Below are 25,385 nucleotides of genomic sequence, written 5' to 3'. Positions count from 1 at the left end.
GCAGCGTGTGCCAGAGGCAGAGGGAAAGGCTATTCCTGCAGACGGACACTCGATATCCCCTTCCGACACAAAGGCAGCAGCAGCGTACAGGCCACGCTCCTCGGCAGTCCCTGGAATTAAGGCTTTGGCCATACGGCTGAAAGCGTTTCGGAGCACGTTTGGTGCAGTTTTGCCGCTCTCCCCCCGAGCCAGGCGGGGATTTCAGGCCCAGCACACGTGTGCCGTGTACACCTTCCCACCACCGAGAGGCAGCCTCCACCCACGCATCCCTCCCTGCGCCGGGGAAGCTGGAAGCAAACAATTCCGCGGCTCCTTAGACACAAGCAGATCCTAACCAAAATTTCAGCTGCAGGAAAGCCCACCTACATGCCCAGTACAAATTCTTAAATCGCGCAGCTGCAGGGGTGTAACCGCACCACACAGCGGCGCAGGCCCCATGCGAAAACAGTCGCTTTCTAACGCTTTTTAACTGCACCAGCACGAAATTCAGGTGTGATGATGCTTCATTCACACCACAAAGCCACAGGAGGCTGATGCTGCAGTTGCCATAACTGAACACCCTGATCTGGAGCAGCCCTGCCCAAGCCGGGCTCCTCAGCGATGCACGGGCACCCCCCCGGCACCGCGTCCAGCCGCGGGCAGGACAGCCACATAGAAATGTGCTCTTTGGGAAAAGCACTTTTAAAAGTGCTTATTGCCAGAAAGTCTGGCTTTGTCTGAACAAAGTGCCTTTTCGACTTAAAAAGAGTTAGTTTACAATGAGTTCTGTTAAAAAATTAGTACCATGTATTTCAACTGTTGCTCATTACCAAAGCATGGGCCCACAACTTAGCACCACGAGAAGTTAAAAGAACAATGCCAAACAAGATAAAATAATCCCAGGTTTCTGAAGCAGCACAATAGTTTCACTTCAAGAATAAATTCCGTTTTGGTGAAAGAAGTGTAGCACTGGATTATGTGGAATATAGAAAGAAAAGCTCAGAAAAACAACTGCTGTTCACTGCTGGTCTTTCCCATGTCTATAAATGTATTGTGAAGACTCTATAAATCCTGAGAAGTTAAATTCCACTAGAATGAATTTTTAAGGAAAAGGCTTTTAAAAAGAAAAAAGCTATTACATACGAAACAGAATTTGTATTTAGTCTTGTTTTCGTTAAAGCTTCTAACTCCTAATTTGACCCCAAGGATGTTACTTTTTAAGTTAGGTTTGTTTGTTTTTTTTTTAATATATATTTCATTTTGTTTTTTTGTTGTTGTTTTGTTGTTTGTTTTTTAATAAAGTAGGTTATAATTACTGACAACTGCCTGGATGCATTTGCAGTTCACTTTGAGACATTGATTAAAGCTTGTTCTCAGAAGCAGGGCAAGGTATTTTTTTTTTAAATAGATATTAAAACTAGTTTAAACTTGTAATACATACTTTTAAAATAGTGATTAAAATTATTCTCACAAAATTAATACTTGAATTAAATACAAACCATTTTGAGAATTACGTAACAAATAATTTTCTCAGTAGTTTGGGACTACATCTAATAACAGTCTCGTTTCAGGTTCCAGTAGATTTAGATGGCATTTAAGCAACAAAGCCCAAACTTGTTTCCAAAACCTTCTTCCTCAGCTGCTGCCTAAAGCCTCACATCACCTAACTCACCAGGCACATTTTGTAGAGCACACATTTAGTCCTGACCCCTCCTAACAAGGGAGCAACTTCCCAGAAACATTTTTGGCCATAGATCTGAGCATACAGGTGTTGCTCTGCAAGCACAATCAACACAAAAATAGTGAGCAACAGGCTTTCAGCAATACCTCTCTGCTCAGAATTTACTACTGGTGAGGTTTGGGCACTTCTCTGCTCACCAGCATTTCATTTGCTGGGTTTTGTGATCAGACCCTGCTCCTCTTCAGGTTCTAGACCTCCCAAAGAATATGGTGTCCTTGTCTTTATTGTATACAGCCGATGCCCTCAGAACAGTTTACACCAGCATTTCACAGCTGGAAAGCTGTAGCAGCCGATATCGCTGTCACACACAGCGGTCTCTGTGTAATTCACTAGAAGTATTTCAGTATTTCACTGACATAACCATCCTCTGCAATAAACAGCTCAATAATCTCAGTGCAGAGGCTAGAAACTCAGACTGAAAGCAAGAGGTGCTTCCCTTGAAGAGAAATACCCTCCCCGTCAGCACTGCAGAAAACGTGGACTGCGCTGTATTTTGATTTTTGAAGCTGTTTTGCTTTATTTTTCCAAAAGGTAAAACACCCAGTACACACTTGCAAGTATACCCGTGCTGTAACTGGTCTGATGGTCAGCCCATTGTTAGAGCTCACTATATTTCTTAGTATTACCAGTACTGAAACAAAGGTCAAAAAAAATTAAAAAAATCCAGAAAAAAGGATTTCTATATTAACATATTAAATTAAACTACAGAAGTTGTAGCCCAGAAAGTAAACCTTTCCTTCTAAATGAAGTAACATTGAGAATACATCAGAAGACTGGCCTAATCATTGCATTTATTGGCTCATTTCCACTAAAATTTAAACATGTCCAAAAAAGCTACGTTAAAATTGGTCTAATTTCTGAAATTAACAATTACTGTACCTGCTTAGATAATGAAGATGCACAGTATACAGCTGAAACTCATTAATAACAACTTCCTAATGGTGCACTGGATTAAGGTTTCAACAGCATTTTCTCACTCGAGACATTAAAATAAATATTAGCAGGGACAGAAAGTTATTACGCTCCATACCACAGAGGTATTGCCATTAATACTATGCTAATGATAGCTGGGCCCCAGAAAGATGCAATTTAGTCCGATACAGTAGTGCAACGCATTACTTGATTCTTGAACAGCTGAGTGCAATGAAAACATAGAAATCAAAATAAAAACCCCAAACTTCTTCAACATTGTATTTTAATTGAAGAACTTGACTTTTTTTTATCTTCAGTGGAAATACATATGTTCACATGTAACATGGTCTTGTGAAATACAGAGTACATGAGAAGCCTTTATTTACTTCTGATCAGTTCCACAGGGTTAAGTCATATATTGCTCCAATATAATCTATAAATGAGTAATTGTTCAAAGTATTTCAGTTCCCATTGCCGTCCGTTGACATTAATTTTCTCCCTTCAGAATAGGCAACAGTTCACCATTTTCTTTTAGCTCCTGTAAAGGAATGTACAAAACAATTATTCCCCATACATTTTGTGATTACGCTAACACAGTTTCAATAGGGACAGTTTACAAATCAATTCAGTAGCTATTAAGGGGATGAACTAGACGACCCACTAGAGGTCTCTCTTGACCAAGACTCTTTAAAGTTCATAATCTTGAATTTAAATTCTATTTTGTGTCTATCAAGTAAAAGAGGGTGCTTATTTAGGGAAAAGAAACCTTCAAAAGAATTAATTGTTATCTACTTTAAGAGGTAAACATCCCCTGGTACATCTTCTAGATACATCTAAGCATATACAAAATTTTACAACATCCAAAATGAAAAAAACATTACCCACTGTTTTAATGTGTGCTGGTAACAAAAACTGTCAAACCAGACAATGAGATTTATAAGAGTTATAAATAAGAAGTACTTGCGTGTATTATCTTCGTGGCTTAATTCAAATTTTGAGGCTTTAACTTACCAAACAGAGAAAACCAGGAAACGGTTTTAAAATAACGTGTTGTGGAGTGTATTTTCTTTTCCCACATCTCAAGAGAAACAGCTCTATCTCAGTTTTATTTCATATTATGCTGTGTAATGGAATGCACTTTAAAGTACTGACAACATTCATCTACCCATACAATTTACTGGGAACCGAATACAGCCTAACAACACAAATAGACAAATTATATTTAAATACCAGTGAGAGAAGTATTTTGTAGCATCTCCGCAATGCCCAAGACTATACTTACTGATCACTGAAGTAACCCACACACTTGTTAAATAAATAAAATTAAAGTAATCTATATAATTTAAGTAATACCAGTATTTTTAGAACTAAATGAGATTTATTGATTGCATCTTCCCAAGAGTTACAATGTCTGAGGAATTGGCTATAAAACATTCAGACAAGAATGGGCTCAAGAGTATTTGGGGTTTAGAACACTGTGCCTGCTGTTACAAAAATCAAAAACCACAGTAACAGATGCAGATCTATTTTTGTTGCTTCAGGGTCTGTTCAAACAACTACAATAAACCTTACTTTTTTCCAGGAATGAGACTCTTTGGTAGGAAAAAATGTCTCACCCACCTTATTTGAGAAAAGCAATGTCAGAAGTAAAACTAAGAAGAGAAACCTGTAAAAATACACCCACGGGGTAAAAATGGTCTTTACAGTAACAGTAACTGACTGCTGTCAAGAAAATACATTTCACTGATAAATCTTGGCATATGAGAATGGTAGAGATTTAGAGCTCCTTTCAAGCGTATGTTGAGCTAATGGAAGTCACACTAAAAACAACCAAGACGGCCACTACACAGACTTTTCTGGATGTTATAGGCAGAAAACATTTTTCAAGTTTTAAAACAAGTGGTCAATTTACATTGATTCTCCCATTCTTACCTTAACAATATCCAAGCCTCCAACAAGTTCACCTTTCACATATAACTGAGGATACGTTGGCCAATTTGAATAGGTTTTTAATCCTTGCCGCACCTAAGAAAAACAACCTTAACTGTAAACTTCAACTTTAGGAAAAGTAATGACAAATGCCACAGTGATGGAAAGACTTAATTACCTCTTCATCCTCCAGTATGTCGAATGTCTCATAATCAACACTAGAAAGGGGAAAAAAAGGGTTTATATTAATAAAGAAAAACATCAGCTCCATAGGCATCAAGAACTAATCTAAAAAATATCTAGTTTCGTGGGAAACTCCTGACAATGCCCAGATGACAACATAACGTGCTAAAAAATTAAGCTGTATGGCTTATGCTGCTATTGAGCAAATGTGTTCAAAGCAATTCTGGTCAGTATTAGCTTAAAAAAAAAGAAGACATCCTTTGGAAGTTTTTACTGAGGAATCATCCAGCTACAACTATTTTATTATCTTCATATACTACTTGCAAAAAAAACCCAAACCACCCACAATAAGATGCCAGTGCAAATTTGAGTACTGGTTGATTCATATTTGAGCTGTGTTACACAATTCTTTGCATCCAAAGATCTGTCAGTCTTCAGTGACTGGGAAGGATGTAGATTCCTTCAAGCAGATAGGGTCAATGACAGGGAATAGCAATTTGAGTAACTGCTACTTATTTCCAAACTGTATATTGATATATACAGTTCCTTTCTAGCTGTCTGTCATCTAAAACAATAAATCATTCTAACATTTAGTTATCGAGGCAACTGCTTAACCTCACACTAGCAGTACAAATGGCACATGGGTTTATTCAAAGAAAGATGATACTAATCTCTCTCTCTCACTACAGAAGTAACTGCTTTGAAGATGAAAATTGAGACTACATAACAAAAGGCTCCAAGATTAAGGAAACTGATCAAGAGGGATCTCTAAGAGGAGCTGCTTATCAGAGTGGAAAGATTTCTTTAATGTCGACAGCAAAAACAATTACTGTTGCAATAACCTGTTCAGTCAGAGCAAGACAATCACTATGTAGCAGAGCTAAAGCAGCACAATATCAGACACACCACGTTTGACTTGGTATCAAATGAACGGAGTAGGGATTTACACTACTGGCTTTTATATAGGGATACTCAAAACACTTTTGAGCAAAGAAAATGACATTCTGGGAAGTCTTCCACCATAAATAAAGAGTTTGGAAAATATTCAACTGCAGTTGTTAAAACAGAACTGGCTTCCTAAATTACATAAGACTTACGTACCCAGTATTATTTATGATTTCTATAATTTGCTTGCTGAATCCACATTTTACAGTCTAGAATGCAAAACACAGACATTAGCACATATTTCTGCTATATTTAATCCACAACATTTCAGCTCCAAGTTACACTAAAGCTATTATCAATTTCTTGCTAATGGCAACCTTACTGAATGAGCAATACTACTAATCTTTTTTTCATTCTTCTTTCCACTCTAAGCTTCAAACTCTACTGAACATCTTTCTTTATATACTTGGAAGTAAATGAGAAGTCTGAGAATATTAACCACTTTCCTCAGCTGCGAAGCGATACAAGGTGAATCTGTTTTCTAGGTTTGGTGATATTATCTTGGAAACTAGTGGGGCTTTGGAATTTTCTTAACACTCAAAAAGCCAAAGTCACATATAGGTTGTGTATGCCTGGCACACATTTGTAAAACAGATTATTTGGAGACTTACTCCACCCCTTACTTAACCATTCTGGAGAGAGTAGCACACTATGGTCAACCGATAAATAGTGTACGTGTACAGCAACGCCCACTTCCAATTATTAATTTGAATTATGTACTGCAAACTCTTTACATTGACAGTGTAGGGACACAGAACGCCCATGTTTTTCAAAGCAGTTGTGAAAGCATAATAAAATCAGAGAAATTGAAAAGAATAGGACACCCAATGCACCTAGGTCACCAAAGGGAAACTTCAAAAGAAAACATGTAGACAAAGTTAAAGCATCAGGTAATAGTCAAAGAGTATGCTTCAAGTAGGACAGACATCAGGGACAGCACTCGGTACACCAGAAGAAAACCTGTTATCTGCAAAGACAATCAATAAGGCAAGACCAAAACGACACGCACAGTTCTTCCATTCATTCCTGCACCATAGATCAATTGACAGATGTCACTAAAACCAGAGAATTTCATGCTTGGTTTGTAACAATGCTATCAACATTTGAGCAATGTATTTCAATCAGCTAAAACATAGACTGTTCTTCTGTTACTCACAGAAGTACCAAATAAAAAGACGTAACTTCCCAGAACCACCGATTTTTATTAAGCAAGGAAAAGAAGTAACTGTAGCTGTTTAAGTGTTGCAGAATATATACACTTTTTTAAAACTTACCTGTTTGTTTCCCTTCATAAAAAGCATCACAGGAGCTTTGTTTATCAAGGTTTTAAGCCTACAGAAAACAGGAAAAAAAGACAAAACAGCTCAGTTATTTCACAATCTCAGTTTCAACAAGAAAACAAATGCAAGAAGTGGAAAGACAGCAACCTACAGCTTCAGCAAGTGCATTTAAAGCAGTACTATAAACAATTCCATTTATATTGTTTACAATACTTTTAGCGAATGAAATTGAACAATCCTGTTACTTCCAGAGCAACAATTTATTTTTCTAGATTGACCTCTAAGTATCAAGCAGCAACAAATTTAGGAGAAACATCCTTTTTGGATATTTTTCGCACAGGATGCGTACTTACTCATATATTGCTTTTCCTCACACTGAATGCAGTGATGTTTCTTGTTCTACATGCAAGACCGTCTTCCGAAGAAGAAAAGCCATACCTAGAATCAGTCACAATCACTACGGACAAACCACTACTGGAATTCAGGAATAGGTCCACTGTGCCCTGGCTGCTGCTGGTTCACCCACAGAACCAGACGGTCTCCACCTTTCCCTGTCCTTTTAGTTAAGCCTTTCTGTGACAACTGATGAAAAAGCAGGACCTGCTGTCCAACAGTTTCTTGCTAAAGGCATGTTACCCTCTGTAAAACGCATGGCAGCTGGGCATTTTCTCTGAAGTTTCACACAATGCTAAGTAATCCTAGACTGGAGAATCCAGGGGCTTTGCAAAATACCGAAGTTTTGTTGGTGACCTACAGCCTGTGCACATACAAACCTAAAGCCAACAATTTTTCCATCCAAGTCACCTCTAGGGTAAAAAGCAACAGTTACACTAACATCTACAGCGAGGATGAACTACTGCAATCTGAGCTGGTTCCCCAGGCTCCAGATCTACCTCACTAAAGTAAGCTGACTTCCAGAGCCCATTTTCCAGGCGATTTTCAGAAGATGACAGTTCACTGATTAGAAGAGATCAAACACTGAGTTAACGGAATGCAATTTGGCATTAAATAGATTCTACTACCAATTTCCTTCATTTTATTGAGTCTTAAGACATTTGGGCAGCTAGCCCATCGGTGTTTTTTTCTTATGAGCAACTGATAGAGTGAGTGTAGCTTGAAAGAGATGGAAGTTGCCCCAAAATTAAGTATGAGGTTAACTACAAAGAGAAACTAATGTGTGTCAGAGTAAAGAACTTCCCAGTTGTCAACAGAAAAAACTGTTACATGTTAATTTCATAAACTAGCACCTAACTTAAAGAGCAAGAATAAACTAGGCAACAAGAAGCAGATTGTGACTCACCCAGTTTGCCTTCACACCTTTTCTACGTCAAAATTGATAAAATTCACATGCCTGTTTAAAAGATGCTGCTGCTCCTTTAGGGAGACATTTGCTATACCAATAATTTTGCTCTATTAAAACCAAGTGTAGGACACTTCAAATTATCTTCTCCCCCTCAAACAGACCAAGCAAAGCAAAAAATTATGTACAAATTCAATGAAGTTACAGACTATGCCATTTTGCAGAAAGGTTAAGAAAGAGATTAAAGGAAGATTTCTAGAATAGATTTTTTTTAAAGTAACATGGTCACAATCACATTTTCAGATATAATTTAGTCTCAAACTGCAAAAGGTGAGGATTTCTGTGATCTCAGTGAAACAATTTACAAGTTACCCTCCTAGAGTAACAATGCATGAACTTCAAGCACAGTACAAGTGAAAAAGGATTTATAACTACACAACTCTGAAAGCGTACTTCATCACTGCTATCAAAACGGGTTTCATCACATTAGTTCTCCACTGGGCTGAGAAACCAAAAGACCAGCACCAGTCTCATCTAGAGCTCTGTAAGACTTGCTCTTGCCATCTTCAGACAGCAAGTGGGAAATCTCTGCTTACATATCTGCCTTCAAGGCACAGGCCACCTTGCCGGTAAATGAGCCTCAGTTTGCGTGTCTTAACGGCACTGCTCAGGCAAACCAGAAAGGAGTGCCGCGTACACCAGCATCTTCTCAAACAACGACCTGTCAGATGTACGGAGCTTGACTGCCTGCTGCACGTCGGAATTTCAAACAGGAGTGAATCTTCAAACGGGAAGGTTAAAGGAGGACAAATTGGTTTCTAGATATTACCTCTGATTCAGGAAGCAGCGCTGCCTACTGATGCAGCGTATGCTTATGTGGCCAAGGTGAAAGAAAACAGGAGCTGAAGGACAGGAGTAATCAAGAAAAATGAGCAGAAGCCTAAGTATTTTGCCTACAGTAACATCATAGTTACGAAGCCTGCGTCAAATGAAGCTAGCAGAAGTTACTAGTGTGTTCAGAAGGGGATTTTCTCAGTTACCTTTAAAGAATAAATTCTTTAAAAAAGACAAAAATCTATATACTCCTGCCATAATAAAAAATTAACCAATCATAAATGTAATAAGCAAAGCCTGTAATAACAGTACAGCTTAGTAATTTCATATAAAGAGATGCTTACTGTATAGAAAACAGAACATGTTAAACAACTTGAAATAAAGATTGTAGGATTTCTGTAATTGAAAGGAAATTTGGGGACCTTGAGCAACCTGATCTAGTGGAAGGTATCCCTGTCCATGGCATGGGGGTTGGAACTAGGTGATCTTTAAAGATGATCTCGAGTCTTTCCAACTTAAACCATCCCATGTTACGGATAAAGTTAAAGAACAGGAATTCAGAGGGTAAATATAGGTATTCGTCTGTAAAAATGAAAAGACAGGAAGTCTCAAAAATAGACCTCCTTAAAATAATGACATAATACATCATACCTGTCCTCTAACTTCTGTGCCTTCGGACAGATTGTATCCAGTTCTCCAGAAGCCTCAAGTTCCTAGAGAGATTGGAGGAGAAAAATCAATGTAAGAGAAAAAACCCCACATGCTTCTGACAATTACCAAGATTAAGATATTTCTCATTATCTAACCTTGATAATATCAAGTCCACCTATAAGCTCTCCAGCTACGTACAACTGTGGATAAGTTGGCCAATTAGAATATGTTTTCAGCCCCTGACGAACTTCTTCATCAGAAAAAATATCAAAACTGCTAAATGAAATACCATGTTTGTTCAGTATCTCCACCATTTGTTTGCTGAAACCTGCAAACACAAGAAAAGAAATATATATAAGTTTAAGCACAGTATTCCTGTGTCTGCATTAAACTTCGTTCATTAAAAATATGCAATTCTTCCATGCAGGAAATTCCCAGTAAGTTATAATGTGTTACATATTGCTCTATTAATATTCTCAAATAGTATAAAGGAAGAAAAAGTGTATTTATTACTGGGATTACAAGTACGCAGACAGCTTGGTAAGTCTGGAGCTTCCCTACATGCAAAGCTACACAGTAACCCTCATACACTTGTCTGTTGTTCCAACACACTATTAAAGCTAAGCTAAATGCACTCTCTTATTCTGTCTCCTCCAGCTCTTCTCCAGGCAGCATTCCTGAAGAAGAAAAGCTGCTCGGTAACTGTAATGGCATCTTCAGTAGCCTTCATTTCATTCCTCCACTGGCAAATCATTTTCTCTGCTGCTGGCATTTCTTTCTCTAGCTACTACTGACCTTCCTTCTACTGCTCCAAAACCAGGGGAAGTTGACAATGCAGAACTGGGATTCAAACCCACTACTACATCACCAATTTAACTTAGAAACTTGCCTTTAATGTTTGTTTCCTAATACTTTTATTTTAAGAGTATGCCCTTTCCTACTTCAGGGTAAAAATGCAGATTCCTCCATTTTTTTTAATCTCTATGTTCCCATGAGTATATAATACTATTTAACCACCCTTGTGATACTTGCATACCATGCTTTGGTTTTCCTTTTATGACCAATTTTCATTGAGCCCTACTCTGACATTTTTTTCTGAAGGATATTAAGCACCGAATATTACAGTGTAAACATCCAGATTTTAAAAATTATGTGGCCAACCTCAGAAAAAAAAGTTACTCCCTTTTGTAACTAAGAATCTTCTTCCAAATTAAGACTCTTCTTCAAAATAAAATCATCATGTCTTATATAAAAAGTGGCATTTGTGAAAATTCTGGTCTTACAAAACTTAACTAAATCTTCTTACACTGGGGAAAACGCACATAGAATTTCATTTTCCCAACAATTCTCCTTCTTTTCTATTTTAAATTCGCCATTCTCTTTTATTAAAGTGAAACATGAAATTGATGTCTCTAGAAGAAAATTTTAAGACAATTACTCTCCACAGAAACTCTTTGAAATTACTTAACCACAACCCCACACCCCAGGCTGTATCATTCAAGTCAACAAGTCCATTCTTTACGGGCTAATGCAAAAAGAAACCTTAGCCTTTGATGTTCAATGTCACCTCCATCCATTTAACACTTCCACCAATGCAGAGGCACAAATGGTCCTCTGCAGAAGACATCGGCCTACTACGTGTTTCACAGTCCAGCACAGATATTTAGTCTGTAAAGCAAACAGCTAGGAACAGGTCTGCTGTACTTTACAGCATAAGGAAGGCAAGGATTGGATCTTTAGAGCTAATGAGCAGATCTTGATCCACAACTCCGCTGCTCCTCTACTTGCCCTTCTATGAAAATCATACTACTGAGAAGGAACTGCTAAATACGTAGCCACACACGGAAAGATTCTGGAGCTGTACTTCTCTAACACATGTTCTTTATCCTAAAGTATTTCAACACCTACTGCTGTTGTTTTAGCGAACCTCCCTTCTAATGAAATACAAACCCGCTAGATTACACTGCCGTACAGTTTGCAAAAGCAATCCCTGAGAATCTGTCCTTAACACAAGGTGATAATGTGTTAGATCTTCGCCAACTCATTCTTGCATAGTCAAATGCCCTTGCAATCCTACTAATTCCCTAAAAGAACTCCAACAAGCGCTATGCAGACAGATGAAAACCTCTACACAAATGTTAAAAAAAAAAGATGATGCTTAAAGGCTTTAATAAAGGGAAAAAAAGAAGCTTTAAATTCGAAAAAGAATCAGAGTGCCATACAACAATAACCTTTGATTTCAGCTTGCAGGACCACCTATTAGTTTTTGAAATATGGATTTTTACTACAGCTTTCTGCAGTTTTCATGATCTGCAATTTATTGAGATACGAAGTAGCAGTATTTATATGTATGGCATCTAAGTTGCTTTTCTTTCTACAACCGAAGTGTTAAGTTCATGTACAGCCTGAAGTAAAACACAGATTCTGAATTTTTCCATACATCTGGGAGTTCATTAGCAAACAGCTAAAGGCTGATTGCTGATGGTTATTCTATCACCAATATATTAGCTCATTTCTACTGTAAGAGGCAGTGGGGGGGAGCTTTATTTTAGCTGTAGGCAATTACATGCAAACTAGAAAGATTGATTGGTTGTGTTTCATTTTGAAGGGTTATGGTAGCAGTCTGCAAGTATTATGCTTCGGGATGAAGTGCCAGAACAGCTTTACTTCCGTAACAAAAGATTTAGGTTGAATTTCTGAGGAAATACTATACACATATTGCACGGAATAATCAAACTGAACAAAACATTTTAAGCAATTATCTACAAAGTCATAAATGCCACTCAGCCTAAATAAATGACTTCATCAACGAAGCAAATAAATGCTATCACAGGCTGAGGGGATCTGATGAAATAACCCAATGACCACAGCAACCACCCACAGCTGCCAGGACCCACACAGCGGAGGGGACATAGCTTACCTTACCCTATGCTTCGCTGTTTTTTTCCAAGGAACAAGCCACAAACGACAAAAAGATTTCAAGTTACACTGGTGGACAAGGTTTCCCACTACTTGCCAACTGCACTAAAGACACCAGGGCACACCTATTATTTGTATCAAAATAGGTATCAGTCACAAGTATCTTCACCTTTTAACAGGTACGGCTCCTTTTATTTAATTGTATTTATATTATTCCTACTACTGGTACAGCAGATTCATATTAACTTTGACAAAACGTTACCTTATTTCACCTTGAAAAAGGCTGTGTCTATTCAAGGATGTCTGCCAGGAGCTATCAAAGCAGTCTACAGCAGGCACAGTATTTAGCTACAAAATGCAGAGCTGTATGTTCAGATGATCTTGGGTGTTGCACTACATTTTAATACGTGCATCATTTAGGTAAGCTCCTCCTTTGTATTTTTCAGGGGGTACCAGGGATCAAATACAGGAACTGAAGGTTTGAAGAAATACCTACCTTACCACATTAACACAAGCAAATGAACCTGTGTTATACTTTTAATCCACTTTCCATACTGAGTTTATGCCACGGTACCTAACTGTCCTCAGTTCTGATGCCTCAAAATGCCTTTTTGGTTTGTGTTTTTAAACAGACTCTCCCATCAACAATGAAAACACACAGAAAGCCGGAAGGGGTCTTTCTCCTACAGATCTTTAAATCTGCCCAGCAGCCTGCTCAGCACCCGCAGAGGAGCTGTGCCGTGCCCGTGCTGCCTGCTGGTGCTGCCCCGGCCCGCGGCTGCCTGAGGCGTAAGGAGAAGCTGGGCATGCAGCGGGTCGGGGCACAGCCGCTCCTGCCTGCACAGCGCCCGTGGGCTCACCGCGGACACAGCAAGAGCCGTGCCTCCCTCACAGCCCGTGCCCACCCTCACGGCTCGCCACACGCCCACCAAACTCACAGCACAAGCACAGCAGGCTCGCTGACAGCACCGCCACGTCAGCGTCCAGCACAGTGAAACCTAAACACACAGCTGAACAACCTGCCCCGAGCAGGCACCCCAAACGTACTCACCAACAGTCAGGGCTCATCAGAGCACCGCCCTATTACTTGGGGTTATTTCAGGATGTATGGCTGCACCTCACAGACCTACTTCGGAATAACCCACAACTTTGTCAAGCACTGATCCTGACCCAAAGCTACCTGAAGTTAATGAAAAGACCTACCTCCTCTACGGACCTAATCGTCAATTGCAATAAACAGAGCCACAGCATAGCTCCCACCAAGTAAACTGCTCTCCTGTAAGGTGAAGACTTCGCAGACACAATGCAGAACAGCAGAGGCTGTTTGCAAGTCACATATCGCCAGTCCATGTTATTCTCACTCCACCAAACCAACGTGTCCTGTACACGTGGAGAGAAACGAGGAATGAATGGCTGTGGTTGTTTTCCCACACTGCATCTTGCTCCTTGATTGCTTTAATTATTTATTTCTCCCCTCCTCCCAAGGTGGGATATGGGGTTTGGGGAAAAGGTGCATCTGAAAATAACAGCACAAACTAGGAGCTAAGCGGGCACTCCTCTAAGGTATCAGCAGAAAGACTGGTGGGTAAGGAGCAGGTTGACAAGTGAAGATGAACTTAAAGAAGCTGTTGTCCTGACATCTGTCCCCAGAAGGTAGGTAGGGATTACGCTCAAAGCAAACAACCTGGAGAGCATTGTGTTAATTGCCAAAATGATGCCCACGGAGCTACACCAGAACAAGAGGAAGCCAACACCAAGCAAGCACTGCCAAGAGCGCTGCCTGGTCAAGCAATCCCCACCCTTCTAGTTACCTCCTGCAGAGCATCACAGAAGGCTCTACAAAGTCAGTTCCCCAAAGCAACTTCTTGACTGCCTGAGCAGAAGGAAGGCAGCTTCACAGTACTTAACTTCGCTCTTCAACATTTATCTGCTTTCCCAGTACAGATCAACACTTCAAGGTAGCTGGGAACCACGCACCCTAAGCAGTGAGCAAGGATTAAAAGCACTAGGTTTAAGAAAAAGCATTTCCACCCTGGCAGAATCATGCTACTGTCTTTCAATTTTACCAGCTAGAATGGCTTTATTTTCTTTTTCCAAAATTGCAACAGCAATGCCAGATGTTAGTCAATTCTTGTTATTCCTTGAGTTGAACCATTCTCTTCAGACTACGTTACATTTTTAACATGTGTAACAATGCTCAAAATACATTGCAACTGAACCTCAGGAGAAGCATCCTAGTTCAAGGATAGCACTGCACGTGTTCTTCGGGAAGCACCTATTCTGCCACTCCGTTTCCAAAATTTAAGCAAGGGAACGGCAGTTTTCTAGCTGCCGATAAGCAATATGGTAACACCTTCGTGTTTCTAAGCATGCAAGACACTGTTAGGATGTAACTCCACAGAACCGAGTAATTCTGAAAAACAGCCTAAAGCAAGCATTGCCATATTGAACACGAACTTCAGAAAATCCTTACCACACCGCGGCTCTTTCGGAGAGCCTTTCATGAACAGCATGCAAGGGGCAGCATTGATGAGCTTCTTCAGACGCGCAGTCAGATCTTCTTTTGTGCTGTCGTTAGAGCCAGCAGACACAGAACTGCTGGACGCGTGGCGCTGGACTTTCTTGGTCAGCTCTGGGGCATGTGCACCATCTAATCTGTCGACTTTCTGAGAATTCTAGGGAAGCCAACATACAGGCTTGTGTTAAAGGATTAAATCCAGAATTTGTACTGTCATAAAAAATAGTAAAAACCACCATAAAAAATAGAGATTTTCAGATGCAGAGGGGATTACTGTATTGATCTTTCAGCCAGTCTTCAGTTCCAGCTGACTCAAGACTCATACCATTCTGTTAGCTAGCTACTCTTAACACTAGCAAAGTTTGCTATTAAAAGAGTGATAAAATATTTTGAATTTTATCATCACAGGCAAATGCGCTCCATACACACTTGTCATTTCTACCAAAAGATTATTTGCTCATTTATTTTGTCATGTTGTAGTACAATAGCTAGGGAATATTACCAGAACATATGACCCAAGAAGGTATGACAGCTAAAATAAAACCTTTACACAAATCCTAAAGCAATTAAGGAACCTCTGAAATATTACACAGAATCATTCCTGTTTACTTTTTTAGGTTCGACTGGATAGAATAGCTCAGACACACAAACATTTATTCATTGTGAGAGTTCTTACGAAGTTTCTGCTTTTCCACCAGTAATAAAAAGAGTATACATATTAGAAGCTCATTTTCTCTTAAACCCATTTTCTCCTACCTTAAAGAATAAGAACGTTGGAACAGAACTAATTTCATATTTTTCAGACACTTCAGGCACAGCCTCAGCTTCCAGCTAAAAAACAAGAACAAGGAGAGAGAAAGATAGTTTTATTTTCATAATCTTCTTTAAAGCTCAATTGTGGATGTCAAACCTGTCTAAAATGTTCTTCAATACATTTTATACATTTTAAAAGGAATTTGATGCAGAAGTTTGTGACACATTTGCATTTAAATGAGACTCACTGGGTTGGCGTGTCATCCACTGAGCCTACAGTGTCAAAACAGGTTCAGAGGTTTTTATTTTGTTGCACATTTCCAAAGATGCCTGGAGGCTGCGAATAAAATTTTTGGTGCACTGGTGACCTAGTAAATTTTCAATCATATGCAGCTACTACTATATTGAAATCCATAAATCATTGACCCCAGTTATGTCATGATCACAGTGCTTATTTTCTGCCCACAGCAATTCTCGCTGTTTGCTCTATTGACTAATTTCTAGGGGCTGTACATCACGACTGACTTTTGCAGCCTTCTGCAAATTATGAAGCAAAAAGGAGCATTTCTTCAATAAGCTATTGATGCCTACTAAATTTTATTTTTAATTCCTACAAGGCTACTAAGCATTGAGTGCAAAGCTTGTTTAGCTTATTGGTTCTAATCTCATTCAGCCTTCAAAGGCATACCTTGAAATTACACAATGTAGTAAATCATCAAGAAAACGCATCTTTTAATGACTCATATTTATGGTTTTCTACGCATGGGCGAAAAGATTACTTGAGGGACAGAAGTTACAGAGCAAGACTGTTTAAAACGCCAACTCTATAGCAACTGCAGAGTTAATGGTAAAAAAAAATGCTAATAGATATGTTTCAAACAGAAGCCTGCGATCAAGAATATAGAAGAAAAAGCCTTTCAAAATCTTCTTCCTCAAACCGCACGGTGACACTTCAGGAACAAGCACTGAGAGCTACTTAACAGCTTGCTCCCGCCCTCCTGTCCAACCCTACTGCATTATTTTAGACATTACTGATCATTCTCACTCAGCTGAAACGTAGCAAACCTCTGAATATTTTAACACTACAGCATGTTTTGATTTGCCTAAGCCATACAGGCTCTTAATGAACTTGCTGAACGCAGAAACAACCCAACAGAGTAACTCAAAACAGAGTTCATCTCCGCCTCTACTCCTGTAAATGCTTCAACAAGAGCAGAGAAACTAAAGCTGTAAACTGAAACTTGGAAATAGATTTCAATTAGCTGGTCTCCTCCGAGGGGAAGATGATTAAATGACATATCCATATGAATTTTTCTTTTCCAGTAAAGTTTCCTGCTTACCTGATTATTTATGTTCCACTCTGGTGAGGTTCACACACAGAGAACTGATTTCATTTCTTATTCCAGTAACTTGCTCTTATTGTCAGCTCTTTTCAAAGCAGTGTTTCTAACTATTTCTCGCCATAAAAACACTTCCATTTTAACCAAGGCAAGGATCTTAAAATTAGGATATGCAACAGCTGAAATGAGAAACTGCATTTAAAATAACTTCAATATTTATTGTCAGCGCTGAAGTTCATTTCACTATTGCTTAGCTCTGTTGTAGAATGCGACTGTTCAGGATTTGCACTGTGGCACACCACTCTTGGTTAGCCAGCTGTAACCACTTGAGTTAAAAGGACAAAGAAAATTCAGATTCTGGCTACTCTGGAACATGGACCTAAATCAGACAGAACCTCCAAAAACCAAACACATCCCCATGAGGAATCAAAAAGAAAATCCATAGCAAGAGAATTTACTCAAGACTTTCCGTAGATTGCTTTCTCTAAAGCACTACAGGAGTTTTGGTGGGGCAAGGGGGCAGGTGCGATTACCTCAGCTTCACAACACACGGCCACGTGGCTAGAAAAGAAAGTTTTCAAACTTTCTTGGAGCTATTAAGAGCTACAACTACTCTATAAAAACATGCATCTCCAATTTCCAAAATGTTGAAAATTAGTCCTTTGAAGCTCTGGTTCATAAAATAACCCAATTAAGATAGTTCCATCCTCCTGTTTTACAGGAAGAAATACCAACTGAGAGAGGGATCATTAAAAAAAACACTAAAAGCTGTCACAAATCAAATGAAAATATTCACAAACGGCTGGCTGTTCCATTACTCCCTGCCCCCATAATCAGAGGCGTCTCATTAACAAGAGTTCTTTTAAAGTAAACAGCACATGGATGAAGTGCATTTGTTTTCCCCTCCACACCGGTTCTTGCTAGGATGTGCAGATGATCTCACAAAGATACAGCAACTCCTCTGTGTACACACCATCCAGCACGACAGCCCTGCCACCTTAGAGCATCAACATCGTGTAAGCTTACATTGTCTTTCCCACAAATTACGTGAAGATCACAGTTCATCTGAAGTATCAGACAGAAAATCAACTAAGATATCCATCCGAGGATCTATGCAGCCAACTAGTAACATCATGGGAACAAAGGAGACCTCCAGTAATTTAGAAACACCGTTCTTTTCAAATGTAATCTCAAAACCACAGACAAAAAAAAAGTCACGCTGCAAAAATACAGCTGCACACAGGAAGGACGGACTGAGACACTGCAGGCACAAATTTAAAGGCTGATTTGTTAGACGAAGTAGCTAATGAAAGGAATTTCTTCATTGTATCTTAGCAGACTGATATTTTTTTTCCCATACCAAGATAAAATGAAGATGTTATTTAAGCTTGTGGTGTCACGTTTGGATGAAGCTAGAACTTCTATCCCACTAAATTTTCGATATACCTCTTCCACACGTTCAACTCTTGCCTTCAAGAACAAAGTCATTAAAGAACCTCCAGAACAGCTGTACTCGTACTTCGCAGCACTTTGTTCCCTCTTGGCAATAACAGCTCTCCTCCGCTTAAAACAAGTCCAGCTCAGCTGCCCGGCCTTGGGGACTTACCGTCACGAAGGTGACCTGCGTGTGCTCCTTGGCGAGCGTCGCCATGACCTCGTTCATCTGAACACACTGAGGAGCCCACGGCGCCCAGAAGTGGACAACTACAAGGGACCTGTTAAAAAAAATAACAGCATTTATTTTTAAATTAGTTACGCAGTATAAAAGTTGGATTTTCCATGCACACAAACCCACATATCTTCCTGAGAAGGAAATCAACAACTGAAACTGAGAACATTTTCTACAGCTTGCAGAGAAGACAACCCCACTGCTTCTTCAGGAACCGCACCAAAACCCAGCACTACTGCTAAGGTGATGCACAGAAAACGTCATCACGTATTCTGATAGCTAAGGAGCGTCCGTGGGAACGTCAGACAGCACAAAGCCGGAACAGCAGAGATCAAGTGAAACACCACGGGACGCAGCTTGGGAGGTGATGAAGGCCAAGCCCTCAGAACCCCTCTCGGGCACCCCGCATCTCTCCCCGTCAGGTTTTGGGTTCAGAAGCCCTGGGAGCCACGGGCCCGGCTCCTCTCCTCTGCACCACGACTGCCCCCTGCTCCTTATCCAGGAAAGGAAGTGGGAACTTTTCTGAAAACACCATACTGTAGCGATGAAACACCATATTCTGCTTCAACTTCTTATTCAAGGTTTCCTTGAATGTTTGGTATTAATCAGACACAGCATTTAAGTGATTTATTCGTAACTTATAAATGGGATTTGATACAGACTCCTTGAGAGCCCTCAGGTCTCCGGCGACTGCTCAATGTAACACATGGATCCCAGGGCTCTGCTCAGCAAATCCCATCACACTGGGTCCTCTCACAAGCCCAAGCAAACAGCCTTTGATGACAACAGTGACAACTATTTACATTTTATTTTCAACTCCATTTTCCAGGTTTGCTTAAGTCAAAACTGCGGGATAACAGGAGATGCAGAATAAAAACCACACAGTGTACTATTTTTAATGTGCTTCAGAAGAGATACAGAAGTCAACGCACCTATACCATAGAAGCCATTTAGTGTCTTTCATCAGTCAATAATGGAAGTTCACTATAAATTGTAATAGCCTTGCGGGCAGCACAACATCCATATCGGAACAGCAGCTGTGTTATCTGAGCGCGTACTGTGAATACAAAGCCGAATTCAGTTCGGCCATGGAACTATAGAACCCATAAAGCTGATTTTCCAAAGCAATTCCAGGAAACCTTGGTAGAAATGCAGAATGATTAGGCCAGTCTTTTTTCTCATCGTGCCACCAGTCAGAGCACGGTTCTGCTCTGAAAGCTGATTAAAACTCGGCAGGACTTAGAGGCTAGCGACAGCTGAAGGGAAGCAACAGCAGGACAGCTCTGTTTTCCTGCAAGCACCAGCCTCGCGGACTTAGACCTGAGCCTGGGGACAGCTCAGGACCTCCTGCGCTCCCACCTGCACAGATTCTTCCAGCACTTTCCTACGAGTCGGCAACAGCAACGATCCCAAAGACAGTCTGTCTTTAATTACAAGAAAACAGCCGTGCTATTAACAAGAACTACAAGCTCTACTATTAACTACAAGAAAGCAGCTCTGGACTGCCTTCGCTGCCCACAACTGACACCAGCACTGAAATCCTCATTTAAATGATTTATTCTTTACTTATAGATGGGATTTGATACAGACTCCTTGAGAAAGCTCAGGTCTCATGCTCGAAGTTAACACGTGAATCCCAGAGCTCTGCTCAGCACGCAGGTTTTTAAGCCAATGCACGGAGGGGAGACCGGGACGGGGGAGGAATTCTCTGTCTGTACATGAGGGCCCGGTCACAGCAGACAATTTTAAAATGCCAGAGGCAGCAGCAGGTCGGTATTTCGGGGACCAGACCACGCTCTGATGCAGAGTAATCGAGAAATTTGCTCCAGGGTTGGTTTTCCTGTACTTGCCCATCACAACCTTCTTGTGAAGTTCCAACCTGGAGACCTCCTCCAACACTGTTCTTCAGGCACACGCTGCTTACTTACACCAGGAAGAGCTCAGGGAACTTGCTACAAACGGACCAAAGCCAAACAAATCGTATTTTAAAAAAAATCAAGTTTTATGATGTCACTGTAGTCATAGAACAGGCTAGGCTACCTTGATCTGTTAAAGCTTCCAGGCTTAATAAAAGAGAACAAAGCGGATGCAGCTGCCAAGCTGTCACGGCAACTGTACAATGCCCGCATATGTAGGAAGGATTTGCATCTACTGAACTGCGAGCAGGGCAAGGGAACGCTGCTGGGGCTGAAACCACACAGGGGGAGAACGGAGAAGCAGTCCATGGCTCTGCATCAGGCCAAAGCACCAGTAACTGACTCAAGGCACTTACTTTCTATTACCTGAACGCAGGAGGAACACAAACGCTTCCCCTGCTAGCGAGACGCATTTCACAAGTGCTCAGGCTGACGCAGTACGCACAGAGGGACACGTCTCATCACACTGACGTCTGCGTGTGCCAAGCAGAGAGGAAGGACAGTCACAGCTATTTCACACTCGCTTCCCCAGAACCTAGTATTTCCTTGCCAACATACAGCTGCAGCGCACTTCACAAAGATACAAATTATGTATTTATTTAAAATTAATGTGCACCAAGGGCTTTTTTTTTTAAAAAAAAAGTTCACTCAAAATCTAAATTCTGTAATTACCCTCTTGGTACCTGGGCATTTTAAATGAAGCTTAAAAACACAAAAGTAATTAAAAATATTAAGAAAATTGAGAGTTAACAAAATGAAGCATATGATTCTAAACAACATACTTCCTATATTCAACCATAATATTTCTAAAAAAAATTACCATTACCCATAAAATAGAATAGAAACAAAAAGGTTATAACATGTCCCAACGTTTCCCTTCCTGTATCATTCCACATTTCATGTTGTTGGGGATAAACTCTGGACTCAGAAATGAAATTCACTTCCTCCATCACTGATACCTTTCTTAACCTTGAGTAGCTGCAGATAAGTTACAAGGATGTGTCACACATTCTGGGCTTTTTATTCCTCCACAGAAAGTCCTGTTTCTACCACACAAAAAAATTGTGTGAGACAGACTCACAAAGCACACCTTTAAAACAAAGAGTCTGTTGACTGTAGAACCGGAACAGTGAGACATTCTCTACTTAGGAAATCCAGAAAATAATTGCTCCACAATTCACCCACTTTTTCAGCCTAGACAGCGAATGTTTTATAAGTATTTATATTCCTTCTTTCACCAGCAGCCCAAATTACTTGGGTTTATACGCTGACTTTTTTAAAACGTAGGCTATGCAAAACAATAGGCTACAAAATGATGAGAGAAGAGACTCAAAAACTTTGAAGACGCTGACTCAGTTCATCTTCTGAAACTCTAAAAATTTAAATATGTTTTGGAAAAAAATAAACCTTCAAATTCACACTTCTTCCATAATACAGCACTTACTAGTAAGTTGATGCAAGAGATTAATTTTCTTAAACTAGAACTCCTGAGAAGTTAAGTGTCAACATAAAATGACGGCATTTGCAACTGATTAGTGGCAATCCTATTGGCTCAGAAAAAAACAACAATTCCTTTAAAAAAGCAAAATTAGCAGTAAAATAGCATTAGGATGACCCTTAGAAATTCTGCACGTTTCTGATCTAAACCTTTACCTTTAAAAAAATATTAAGAAACTTTTGTCTTTCCCGTTTCATTATTTAAGCCAATGTTTAAAATTATTTTGACGTCGTTCACTTTCTCGTTTTTCACATTTTGATAATCTAAATATAGGAAGTACGCTAATGCATTTTAAATTCTTACATTATATTCTTATATCCTCATATTTAAAATTCTATCATCATCCAGAAATGAGACCACTTTAAAAAAAAAAACTGTGATTTGGGGGAGTTGTTACATGCTGTTAGCTCTGCGAGTGAAGGTTTGCGTGCTTTTTTTGGTTTCTTAGCGGAGACAAAACAAAAAACCAACAAAGCCAAACCCTTCCAAGTCAGAGGAAGATCCCAGAACCATTAGTGTTGGAGAAGCCCTCCAAGGTCATCTGACCCAACCACCCCCCTACTGCCAATGCCACCACCGAGCCACGTCCCTAAGCACCAGCTCCGAGACCATCACCAGCACCAAGATCACAGAACCAAACGGGTAACCGCAGAATAATGGGGTGTAATAACGAGCAGGCCCCGCCGCGGCGCGGGCACGGCGGGAAGGGCCGAATTCCAGCGCCGCTGCGGGCACTAACTCGACGTCGCTCGGTTTCTTCCCGAGACCGCCGCGGTTTCGGCAGGCAGGTGCGAGCCTCCCCCCGGCGTCCCCACAGCAGGGCCGAGCCGCAGGGCGGTGGCAGCGCCGCAGGCCGCCCGTGGCCCGTCCGGGCCCGTCCCGCGGGACCCCGCCGCCCCCTCAGGCGCTGCTCCAGGGCGGCCCCGCGGCCCTCCCTGAGGCAGCGCCTGCCCCAGACGGGCCGCGGCCGGCCCAGCGGCGGGATAACGCCCCCGGTGCCTGCTCCCCGGTGCCCCCCCCCCGGTGGCCGCTCACCGGCCGGGCTGCCGCAGGAGCTGCCCGAGCTGCTGGGCCGAGCCCGCCGCCGCCACCGCCCCCGCCGCCGCCATGGCCGCCGCCACCGGACCGCAGGGGGACGAGGAGGAGGAGGAGGAGCGGCGCCGCCTCACGTGGGGAGCGCGTCACGTGGGGCGCACGGCGCGCGCGACGCGTCATATAGGGGCGCAGCCCGCGCTGGCGCAGCCCGCGCTGGGCAGCCCGCGCAGGCGCAGAGCCGCCCCTCGGCGCAGGCGCTGAGGGCGGGAAGGGCTGAGGCGGGGCTTGGGGCGGTATCACCCGCTGTGGTAACGGCGCTTGGGCGCTGCCCGTAGGCGTAAACAGTCGCGGTCCGAACGGCTTTCCCGTTTGTGAAGGAACGAAACAGCCGCATATCTCAAAAGTCTTAGAGATATTTCAAAGTAAAATAAAAAAAGGCAGTCAGCGGTCTGTTCCTGAAAGGTTCCTGTCCATAAAGCGGTCACCAAATCAAGACCACTTATGTTCTGGATGAGAATATCCATAAAAAGAAATAAGGATATCTAAATAAAGTACATATATGGATCAAATTCAATACTTTTCCATAATTTAAACAAGACCTCGAGATTGTCTTCACCTTTAAAAATTATTACTCAACACTTTTCTTACCAAAATAATGAACTTTCTAGTGAAGCAAAGACTTCAATTCAATTTAATGTAATTTACACACTAAAGGAACTCAGAAGCTTACAGTATATAAGACAAATTAGAACACAGAGTTTGAAAAAGGAGTAATGCGGGTGTAAGAGATGTGCATCCGAAGTCAGCTCTGAGAACGGATGCAGTACGTGAGGGCAGGAAGGCTGCCCGGCAGAATCCTTGGCTCTTGCTGTGTGACCTCTTGCTTCAGAAACCACATCGGGGCAATAATACTTCCAAGCTTCCAGTACTTCCAAATGTACAAAAGGAAAGGCTGTTTATAGTTCTTACCATTCGTATCAGGTTGCTGTTCACAGAATCACAAAATCATTAAAGTTGGAAAAGCCCTTCAAGATCCTCTGGCCCAACCACCTCCCTACCACCAATGTCACCCACTGAGCCATGTCCCCAAGCACCACGTCCAACCTCTCCTTGAACACCCCCAGGGCTGGTGACACCACCCTGGGTACCCTGGGCAACCCGTCCCAACGCCTGACTGCTCTTTCTGAGAAGAAATGTCTCCTTATTTCCAACCTGAACCTCCTCAGGCGCAACTTGAGGCCATTTCCTCTAGTCCTATCGCTAGTTATCTGTGAGAAGAGGCCAACCTCAGCTCCCCACACCTTCCTTTCTGGTTGTTTGAGAGAGCAAAAAGGTCTTCCCTGAGCCTCCTCTCCTCCAGACCAAACAACCCCAGTTCCCTTAGCCGCTCCTCACAGGACTTGTGTTCCAGGCCCTTCACCAGCTTCACAGCCCTTCTCTGGACACGCTCCAGGGCCTCGATGTCCTTCTTGTAGTGAGGGGCCCAAAGCTGAACACAGCACTTGAGGTGCAGCCGCACCAGAGCAGAGTACAAGGGGACGATCATCTCTCTAGCCCTGCTGGCTACAGTATTCCTGATACAAGCCAGGATGCCGTTGGCCTTCTTGGCCACCTGGGCACACTGCTGGCTCATGTTCAGGCGAGCACCGACCAACACCCCCAGGTCCTTTTCCTCTGCACAGCTTTCCAGCCACTCTGCCCCCAGCCCATAGCGCTGCATGGGGTTGTTGTGACCAAAGTGCAGGACCCGGCACTTGGCCATGTTGAGCCTCATCCCGTTGGCCTCTACCCATCGACCCAACATGTCCAGGTCCTTCTACAGGGCCTTCCTACCCTCCAGTAGAACAACACTTCCCCCCAGCTTGGTGTCATCTGCAAACTTACTGAGGGTGCACTCAATTCCCTCATCCAAGTCATCAATAAAGATATTAAAGAGGATGGGCCCCAACACTGACCCCTGGGGAACACCACTGGTGACCGGTC

The 25,385-nt window shown here is 41.6% G+C and overlaps 1 protein-coding gene across 1 annotated transcript; it reads right to left on the bottom strand.

The window, feature by feature from the left end:
• Window positions 1–2,898: 2,898 nt before the first annotated feature.
• GLRX3 (glutaredoxin 3) lies at window positions 2,899–23,575 on the bottom strand. The gene is made up of 11 exons (XM_080597643.1): window positions 23,403–23,575; window positions 18,891–18,999; window positions 15,948–16,022; window positions 15,147–15,348; window positions 9,910–10,082; window positions 9,755–9,816; window positions 6,964–7,021; window positions 5,846–5,898; window positions 4,740–4,779; window positions 4,565–4,657; window positions 2,899–3,170 (listed from the first exon to the last, which is right to left on the bottom strand). Exons 1-11 carry the CDS (start codon window positions 23,474–23,476, stop codon window positions 3,120–3,122), a joined length of 990 nt encoding a protein of 329 aa, XP_080453769.1. The 5' UTR covers window positions 23,477–23,575; the 3' UTR covers window positions 2,899–3,119.
• Window positions 23,576–25,385: the final 1,810 nt, after the last annotated feature.

Source organism: Anser brachyrhynchus, assembly GCF_964034855.1.
Source record: "Anser brachyrhynchus genome assembly, chromosome: 6".
In the NCBI taxonomy this organism is placed as follows: Eukaryota; Metazoa; Chordata; class Aves; order Anseriformes; family Anatidae; genus Anser; species Anser brachyrhynchus.
This window is presented reverse-complemented; position numbering and strand designations above follow the sequence as displayed.

Excerpts from the sequence above, each read along its gene's own strand:
- GLRX3 (XM_080597643.1), bottom strand. The coding sequence starts at position 23,476 with ATGGCGGCGGCGGGGGCGGTGGCGGCGGCGGGCTCGGCCCAGCAGCTC. Across the intron at positions 5,899-6,963 it reads TTATGAAGGGAAACAAACAG|ACTGTAAAATGTGGATTCAG; the intron begins GTAAGTTTTAAA and ends TTTGCATTCTAG. Across the intron at positions 3,171-4,564 it reads GAGGCTTGGATATTGTTAAG|GAGCTAAAAGAAAATGGTGA; the intron begins GTAAGAATGGGA and ends ATTCCTTTACAG.